General features: G+C 38.3%; 1 protein-coding gene across 9 annotated transcripts; it reads left to right on the top strand.

Annotated features, from left to right (window-relative positions):
• The first annotated feature begins 243 nt into the window (after positions 1-243).
• Positions 244-8593, top strand: LOC309690654 (uncharacterized protein). 9 transcript variants are annotated; one of them, XM_082507869.1, is made up of 8 exons: positions 244-346; positions 4588-4683; positions 4818-4907; positions 5197-5283; positions 5358-5386; positions 5544-5588; positions 7314-7369; positions 8279-8593. In XM_082507869.1, exons 1-7 carry the CDS (start codon positions 286-288, stop codon positions 7353-7355), a joined length of 450 nt encoding a protein of 149 aa, XP_082363995.1. In that variant the 5' UTR covers positions 244-285; the 3' UTR covers positions 7356-7369; positions 8279-8593. The 9 variants fall into 9 exon arrangements, with proteins under 9 accessions (XP_082363995.1, XP_082363992.1, XP_082363989.1 ...); XM_082507866.1 differs by lacking the exons at positions 7314-7369; positions 8279-8593 and having other exon boundaries at positions 4591-4671; positions 5544-7302; XM_082507863.1 differs by lacking the exons at positions 7314-7369; positions 8279-8593 and having other exon boundaries at positions 4591-4683; positions 5544-7302.
• The last annotated feature ends 1123 nt before the right edge of the window (positions 8594-9716 follow it).

Below are 9716 nucleotides of genomic sequence, written 5' to 3'. Positions count from 1 at the left end.
TAACACAGGGCCATATAGGTTTTTCCCCTCTTAATAATAAACAACTTCATTTAGGAATTGCATTTTGTGTTCATTTGTGTCATCTTTGTTTAATATTTAAATGTATTCATCAATTTCAGAGAAAGCTCACATACTCAATACCAACAAGAAGAAAGAACTACAAATGACTAAAGTTGCAGTGAGGAAGTGAGATCTGACTAATGACAGGAAGTAAAAAGAGTCATCAGTTCAGAGACTGTGACAGTTGAGATCGACAACAAGAAAGACGTGAGGCAGAGAAGCACGATGGATGAATTCAGATGGATTCAAATGTTTTTATCTCTGATGCTGATGATTCTGATTCCAGGTAAGGATACAGGAAACATTTTATTAGCAACAAAACTAAATATTATCAGTATTACTATGGTCAATAAACTTTACAGTAAATAAGAAAGCTGAGCATGTACTGTTGTTTTAGGGAAATATGGGACATGTTTACAGACCCGAGTCTAAAATCTTCGCTTTGATTGTAAAACTGCTGCATTCTAATTTATCTTTCATATTTCTCATCAATCTTCTCAACAGTATCTGAAACTGAAATATCCATTTTTATGAAAGTTGGAGATGACGTCACTCTGCCTTGTCTAAATGTGATAGATGAGCAGAATAACTGTGACAGTACTGAGTGGACATTTGTTTCAAGACACAAAACAACAGTAGAGCTGATCACACTTGGACAGACAAAGTCAAATCAGACAGACTGAGTGTTACAGCGAACTGTTCTCTGGTTATTAAGAAGCTCACATTTGAGGAAGTTGGTCTTTATTCATGCCTACAGTACAAATTAGGAGAAATACAAACTCTAAACGCTCTGGTTCATCTGTCTCAGGTTAATCTTTTTATTATTAGTCATTGGGAAGCACCTACAAAGAAATCCGTCACAATGAGAACCTGTTCTAACCATTTGATTTTGTGACCAAAGGTGCTGGTGTAATGACTTGTAATTGTGACAGCCCTGACACTTTGATATAAGTACTTGCTTTTGATGAATATATTATCTGTTTTGATTAAGGGACTTGCTTTTGAAGCATTGACTACTTATTTTGAGCAACTGACTTTTCTTTTTGATGAGGTGACTCACTTTTGCGAGTTATCCACCATGTTTTGCAGTTTGCACCAATTGTTTTGAGAAGAGCCTTAGTAGTGGTGCAGAGATCAATTCTGTTGTGAGAAATGCACCAAAGCAACTGAGAAAAACTGTAAACTGCTCTGTGGTGACATATGGACAGTGTCATCACACCGTGAATTGGCTGATTAAACGTCAAGATATGAACAAAGATGACAAAGAAATACTGACCTCACAGACTGACTGCTCCACTACTGTGACCCGTTGGAAGTCTCACTATATCTATCCATCAAGATATGAGAAAATGAAGTGTGACGTGACTGATGCTAACACAGGAAGTGTGCAGCTGTTTACCTTTAGCTGTCAGACCTCAGATGAGGAAACAGGTGAGCTCACGATCAGCTGTTTAAAACAACTAAAAATAGCTAAAATATTAATTAGATGTATTTCAGGTGTTTGGGCAAAATAGCTTTTGTTGTGTTTATAATTTTGGGGCGATCGTGGCTCAAGAGTTGGCAGTTTGTCTTGTAATCGGAAGGTTGCCGGTTTGAGCCCCGGCTCCGACAGTCTTGGTCGTTGTGTCCTTGGGCAAGACACTTCACCTGTTGCCTACTGGTGGTGGTCAGAGGGCCCGGTGGCGCCAGTGTCCGGCAGCCTCGCCTCTGTCAGCTTGTGGGGATAGGTTAATTGATTAATCCAAAGTGCCCATAGGTGTGAATGTGAGCACGAATGATGTCTTTGTGTGTTGGCCCTGCGACAGACTGGCGACCTGTCCAGGGTGTACCCCGCCTCTCGCCCTATGACAGCTGGGAGAGGCTCCAGCACCCCCCGCGACCCTAAGAAGGATAAGTGGAAGCGAACGGATGGATGGATGGATGGAAGGGGAGACCTTGGCAGTACAATAATGGTAACATTTAACAATTTCAACCTAACACTCAAAAACACAAAAGAAAAGAAAACTAAGAACTAATGGAAAGAATATAACTGAAACCACAGGTAATAATAAACACAATGCCAATTTATTTGTCTCACAATCTGATACATTTGGTTTTGGGTTTTTTGCTTGTTTTTCACAGGTACATTATGATAAAGATGATGTTTCAATAAAGTATGAAAGCACTGGAGGCTCTGGTGTTTCTGTCAGATACCACTGATCCACAACATCAGCTCAGCAGAAAAAAACTGCTGTTGTATTATCAGTATAATCTTATCTAGTTTAATAGATTTAATCCTATTGTTACGGCTCTGGCCATCTTTTGAATCACAGTGGCTGGATTTTGCTGGCAGCTGCTGATTGGTTCCATCATCAAGTGGCTGTTTTAAAAATCCTCTCCAGCAGTCTCCCCGGCAGTAGCTGACAGCAGCAGCAGGCCCGTCCTTGGCCTCCAAACCATCTATGACAGATCTGGGTGTGTGATTTCAGAGAACTGCCAAGTTTTGTATTTAGTGTGTTGATACTTTGACTTTTAACTAAGCACTGAAGCAGAAAGAGAGAACTGCCTTATTATTTTCTATCATTTTTTTCCCTTGTTTATTCAATTAGCGAGTTGGGGGTAGCGCTCGGCTTTTGTTTGTTTTAGATTTCTAAATGACCGTTATGGGTTTTGTAGCATGAGTTTATTGACCGTTAAATACCATTAAATCTGTATCAGTTTCTTCCTTCTTATTGCTTACAATAATGTCATCTGGAGATAAAATGTTTTTCTATTCATTTGTTATCTGCCCACAACTAGTTTTGCTCTAAATGAATGCCTGGCTCATTAGGTGTTTGTCTGGTCTCTAGATTTATTTGTCTTTTTTCATTTCCTATTTTATTTTGGTTAGTTTTCTTTCATTTCTTGGTAGCTTTACTAACACCTTTGCCAACTCTGCCGTGATTGCCTTGAGCTGGGTGTATTTACCTTCACCGGTTTCTGCCTCCCAATTTGTGTCTTGTCTTCCCTTTGCCCTTTTTAGTTTACTGCCTTTGCTGTGATAGTTTCCCTAACTAATCTTATCTTCCTTGCGTCAAGCTGGATTTTGATTTTGGGTGTCCTGTTTTTACTGTTCTTATTTTGTATTTAGCCAAAAGAAAAAAATCCACTGTGTAACTTGAATAATACCGACAGGCCTGTGACTGAAACACTGGTTATCACAAATAAGGTGTTCGTGATATATTTGTTGAATTTAATTTGCTGAACTCTAGGGTTTTAAACACTAGAGCATATTGATGAGCATATTAATATATTATATATAACATATTAATGAGCATACTTATTTACCAATTTCACAGATTATTGTTAAATGCTACTGCTGATAACCCCTGAACCACAGCCTCTATTCTCACCACTTACCGTTTTCTGTCAGAAACCAAGAGTGTCGCTACGAACCCAAAACATTTGGGGGCCTTACCTTCCCTTAATTTTTTTAGATTTTCACTTGTAACAGCAGATTCTTAAAAAAACAGTAAAATGAGCACACCACATTGTAACGAACACACTTCCTCTCGACCTCATCAGGGGGAAATTACTTAAGATTAACGGTGAGGAACTGTTGGGTTTCACTCCAATAGCATTATCTGCTATATTTCCTGTACCTGCAGTTGTAAAATCAATTCATCAATTCATTGAGTCTGACACATTAACTGTCATGCACCTTCTGATTTAAAATATTTAAAAAAGGGGAGCTGCATTATTCCAAAAAATATCTCACATTCGACTTCTTTATTCATTTTTTTTTTTTCAATGTCAAACACATCAATGTCACAAATCAACTGTGAGAATGACAAAAATATGAACCTGCCAAGTCTTCATATAAATTTCCTTTAGAAAAAATGTTTCAGAAAAGCTGATTTACTCCAGCTGTGTAACATTATCATCAACATAAATGAGAGACGACTAAAAATTGCTAAATTTGTGGTGAAACATGACAAATGACAGGAAGTACAAACCGTCCTGAAGGGTCATCAGTTCAGAGACTGTGACAGTTGAGACTGAGAACAAGAACGAAGTGAGACAGAGAAGCAGAATGGATGAATTCAGATGGATTCAAATGTTTTTATGTCTGATGCTGATGATTCAGATTGTAGGTAAGGATAGAGGAAACATTTTTATAGCAGTGAAATAATAATCGTATCAATATTATTACAATCACTTACCAATAACATGAATAAGACAGCTGAGCATGATCTGCTGTTTCAGGGAAGCATGTTTATAAAGTTGTTTCTAAATTGATTTTCACTCTTATTGTAAAAAGTGCTGTATTCTAATGTTTTTTTATTGGTTTTCTTCAATGAAGATTGTTGATGACGTCATTCAGCCTCGTCTAAATGTGATGACCAGAATAACTGTGATGGTACTAAATGTTTTTTTATTTCAAGAAACTAACAGCACAGCTGATCAACCTTCGACAGATCGGTGAAAAGGCCACAACTAAACCAGACAGATTGATTATTGAGGTGAAATGTTCTCTCTCTGTTATAAAGTATTACCCTATTTACTGAGCAGGATACAACACAGTGAAGTGTGAGGTGACTGATACAGACACAGGAAGAGTGCAGCCATTTACCTTCAGCCCTCAGCCCTCAGGTGAGGAAACAGGTGAGCTCACGATCAACTGTTTAAGATGACCTCAAATATTAGTTTGATAGATTTTACATTTTTAAGATCTTTTTTTCATTAACAACTTGTGAAATAATGACACACTTTTTGGTTTGGTTTTGTCATTTATTCAGCTGAAGCAAACACAACAAAGGAACCAGCGAGAAAAACTGAAAGCAGCACAAAATCAGAACCAAACACAATCAGCAATCCTTCAAAATCACGTAAGATTATGATGATTAAGCAGGAAAAACACGTTTTCTTTTAGAGTTTTAAGGAGAGTTCATACTTTAGTTTACATCTTTTTTCCTAATGAATATTATTTACATTTTGATGACAGAAAATCACTTACCTATCCTATAGGAAACATAAGATGTAACATTTGATATGATGGTGTGGTTTTGGCAGGAAACATTGTTCACTTGAGTATCATGGCTGTTAAATGGTGTGAAACGTTTTTCAAACATTAACATGCAAAAATGTTTCAAATTTGTTTTGTCTGCTTTATCGCAGCTATTTCGTGGTACATCAATGGAGCTATTGGTTTGGTCGCACTGCTGATAACAGCTGTGTGTCTCATCATAAGGAAAAGAATGAAAGGTGAGAACATTTACAGATACAACATTTGTAAGTTGTTCTATGAATGTTAGAGTTGACTGTTTTTGTCTTTCCAGGAAACAAAATGCAGAAGAATGAAAATCCTGTGAGTTTTGAAACATATAATTAAATATTCCTATATCTGCCACTAAAAAGACAATTAAATAAACCGCTCATCTTTGAGGGAGTGTTAACAAGAACTAAACTGCCTTCATAGAAATGCTTTTCCACCAGATGTAACCGCACTATTGTCTGTTTTTCAGGGACTGAGTTCAAACCCTGCAGAGACTCAAACCAATCAGAACTCGGTGAGATCACCCACTACACCTAGAGTTAAAAACACTTCTTCTTATTCTCTAAAAAATTGTAAATGCATGACACTAACTGAAAAAGCATCCAAAAGATAAGAAAGTTAGGCCAAAAATAAAATCAGTAGACCACACCATGAATCGTAAAACCTGAAGTAAGAGGTCAAAACACAAATGCAATATCTTGAGACACCATTTCTGAGAAATTAAAGTGATGAATGAAGAGTTGTTTATGTTGCATTACAGTGAGACATATTTTCAAGGATAGCTGTTGGCAAAGTAGGATCCAAGTGCAGAACTCAAATCCATGTTAAACTTAAAAAGCAGCTTTATTGCTGACCTTAGCAGGCCAAAATGCAAAACACAAAATAATTCAGGCAACACTAAAAATCTGGAAGTCACAAACTAGCCTCTAAGGAACATAGAACATAACAAAGAACAGAAGCAAACTGGGGCTTTAAATACACATGAGGAGATTAGGCCATAGTGGAGACTAGGAACTCAGTTGTACGGTGGCCCTGAGAGGCCACTGCAACTTAAGAAAACACCACCAATAAGAAAAATGCTGCAAAAGCACACAAAACACAACAAAAAGAGGAAAAACGACAACGGATATAGGAAAAAACAGATTTCCAAAAGCACAACGTGTTTCTGGGGAGACAATAACCCGACGGACCAGTTGCAGGAACCAAAATATGCTAAGAATTGCGCTGGGAGACACTTAAAAGAAGTGGAGGATTTATCGGTTTTGTGAGGAAAGAAAAGATGAGTGGTATATGTGTTAGCCTAACTATTAGCCTAAAAATCCATCATCAGTATTATATGAATCATGATAAAACACACCTAGCATGTTTTGCGTCCCTGCAACTGGTCCGTCGGGTTATTGTCTCCCCAGAAACACTTCCCTTTGCTTTTGGAAATCTGTTTTTTCCTATTTCTGTTTTCGTTTTTCCTATTTACGTTTTTTTTCCTATGTCTGTTACCATTTTTCTTATTTCTATTTTGTTTTGTGTGTTTTGCAGTGTTTTTTTTTATTGGTAAATGGACTGATTCTTATATAGCAATTTTCTACTCTCCCAGTGCTTTGACTACTGTAGGGGCACTGTAGGGGTGGCTGTAGCTCAGGTGGCAGAGCAGGTCAGCCACTAATCAGAAGGTCGGTGGTTCAATCCCAGGCTGCCTCCTGGCTGCATGCCAAATATCCTTGGGCAAGATACTAACCCCATGTTTGCCTACTGGTGGTGGTCAGAGGGCCCGGTGGCGCCAGTGTCCGGCAGCCTCGCCTCTGTCAGTGCGCCCCAGGGCAGCTGTGGCTACAATGTAGCTTGCCATCGCCAGTGTGTGAATGTGTGTGTGAATGGGTGAATGACTGAATGTAGTGTGAAGCGCTTTGGGGTCCTTAGGGACTAGAAAAGCGCTATACAAATGCAGGCCATTTAAACAACATGCCTCATTCACCCATTCATACAAGCACTTCTAAAGGTATAGGTCAATTGAAAAATCTAAATTGCCCATAGGTGTGAATGCAGGAGTGAATGTGAGCGCGAATGGTTGTCTGTCTCTGTGTGTTGGCCCTGCGACAGACTGGCGACCTGTCCAGGGTGAACCCCACCTCTCGCCTTATGACAGCTGGGATAGGCTCCAGCACCCCCGCGACACTAAAAAGGATAAGTGGATGGATGGATATTACTGAGGAGTCAGCATGTTTTTCTCTTCATTGTTTAGGTGGATCCTGAAGTTTCCTATGTCACCATCAGCAACACCTAGAAAACCAAGATAAGGTGTTTTGTTTAGTGATATGTTTGTTTGTTTGTTATTATTTTATCTATATATCAGACAGCTTTTTTCAGATTCGTGTTGATGATGAAATGATGCAGTGACTTCTGCTCTACTGTCAATTTTAAAATAACATAGTTCAAGCTGTTGAAAAAAAAGAATTTGCATTTAATGGAAAGACAATTCTTGAATATTGTTTATGGGTCCAACAGATTTAAAGAAACACCAGTTTTTGGGACAGTGCCCAGCTACATTATAATACACTTATTTTTCCTTTTTTTAAATGAAAATATAATTGGTACCAGGAGTTCTTTGCTATGGATATGAGCAGTTGCTCTAAGAGAAGGCTGGATAGAAAACATACAACTAAAACTATTGCTATTGCTAGACTATTGAACAGCACACAGGATTCAGTGCCATGGTCCTAGAGTTTTGAGTTGTATTTGAGTTTCAAATTTGTGTTCTGAAGATCTTCCTTAGCTTCTATTTTTATTATTTATTACCTGTTTTTACTGTTCATCTTATTTTGAATTTTTCCTCTGTCAAAAGAAAAGAAATCCAAAGTACTGAAAGGAATCTATGCTCTTTATTTTGTTCTCATTTTTATGGTTGACAGTTGAGGTCAGGCAGGAGTCTCTGGTCTATTATGTTTGTGGACAACATTAAGAAACAGGTGAAAGACGGCCTGTAGCGGTGGAGGAGTGTTCTGGAGAGAAGTTGTGTGAATGAGAGGGAGACAGGTTTAACAGAGATGCTTCAGGGAGTAGAGGTAATATAGGTGGAGAAATTCAAATACCTGAGGTCAATGAGCCAAAGCAACATTTATGATGTTATTATCATTGTGTAACCACATCATTTCTTTAGGGATTAATACATTTTTCTGATTCTGATTATGTTTTGTTTTTGTCGTCCAGCCACTGATCAGCAACATCAACTCAGCAGAGAAAACTGCTGTTATATTATCAATGTAATCTCATCTGGTTTTATAGGTAAATATAAACTAGATGAGAACTTTAAAGCAATGTTAACAGTTTTTGTGTTTCACGCTGTTGTTATTTTAATCTGATAGAAGATGTGTATTCAAGTCTTAATCCTCTCTTATAATATGACTGTTGTTAAATGCCTTTAATGCCTTTATAGTTTGTGTAAGTGAAATATGTGCAGTGTCAAAAGTCCAGTATGAGTTTTATAACATGTCTTTCATGATGATTAAATAGAATCTGAATCAATATCTTGAATATTCTTTTTTATAGTAATGTAATCTGGAAAATATGCATTTCTATTAATTTGGTGAAATTCTATTTTTGCAGAACAAATTTTAAACTCTCACAGTTTATGTCTGAGCACTTTTTTGTGTATTATTCCTTTTGTCTGCCAGAGGTCCTCAGTTTTCCAGTATTTGCACAGTCACCTGTTAGAGACTTAGAGACTTAGACTTAGAGCTTTTTATTGTCATTGTGCAGTTTCTTGCACAGCGAAATTGGGTAGCTGAACCACAAAGGTGCTAAAGTAAGAAGAGAAACCAATATACAACGAAGGCGGAAAATAAATAAATAATTAAATAAATAGAATAAAATAAAAAACAGTGTATATGTATACATATGTGAGTGGAACTATATACATGGTGTATGTGTAGGAAACATTGAAACAGACTGGGACCAAAATAATTGCACATGAGCCAAAAATATTGCACAGAACATGGAAAGACTGAGATATTGCACATAGATGATCAACAGCAGTGTCAGGGTGGATGTGTTGGGGAAGTCTTTACACACTCTTAGTTTGCATTAAGAGTTCTGACAGCCCACGGGAAGAAGTTGTTCTTTAGTCTGTTGGTTTTGCACCTGATGGATCTGAGCCTTTTTCCAGAGGGCAGGATGTTGAAGAGGTGGTGGTTAGGATGGAGGTGGTCCTTTATAATTGCCCTGGCTCTGGAGAGACATCTTGAGCTGGCAATTAAGTCCAGGGAGGGGAGTGGACAGCCGATCACCTTCTCTGCAGTTCTGATGACCCTCTGTAGTCTCTTCTTGTCAGCTGTTGTGCAACCAGCGTACCACACAGGGATGGCGTGCACCAGCACACTCTCTATAGTGGCACGGTAGAAGGACACTAGGAGGTCAGTCTGCAGCCTGTTCCATCTCAGCACCCTCAAGAAATGGAGGCGCTGCTGGGCTTTCTTCACTAGAGCTGATGTGTTTGTGGACTGTGTGATTCTTACTCTGAATCTGAATAAGTACGCGGGACCACTGTGTGCGGTAAGACCATCTCTTTTCTTCCTGTATTACCATCTACCGGCATGCATTGCCAGTGCGTAACACGTAATTACACAATCAAACAGTGAACACATACTGC

Source organism: Aulonocara stuartgranti (genome assembly GCF_965226115.1).
Source record: "Aulonocara stuartgranti genome assembly, chromosome: 16".
NCBI lineage: Eukaryota > Metazoa > Chordata > Actinopteri > Cichliformes > Cichlidae > Aulonocara > Aulonocara stuartgranti.
The sequence above is the reverse complement of the archived record's forward strand: the minus strand, read 5'-3'. Positions and strand labels throughout refer to the sequence as shown.

Coding starts and splice junctions, on each gene's coding strand:
- LOC309690654 (XM_082507861.1), top strand. CDS start 286: ATGGATGAATTCAGATGGATTCAAATGTTTTTATCTCTGATGCTGATG. Junction 4,684..4,817: donor GCCCTCAGGTGAGGAAACAG/GTGAGCTCACGA, acceptor TCATTTATTCAG/CTGAAGCAAACACAACAAAG. Junction 4,908..5,196: donor CAGCAATCCTTCAAAATCAC/GTAAGATTATGA, acceptor GCTTTATCGCAG/CTATTTCGTGGTACATCAAT.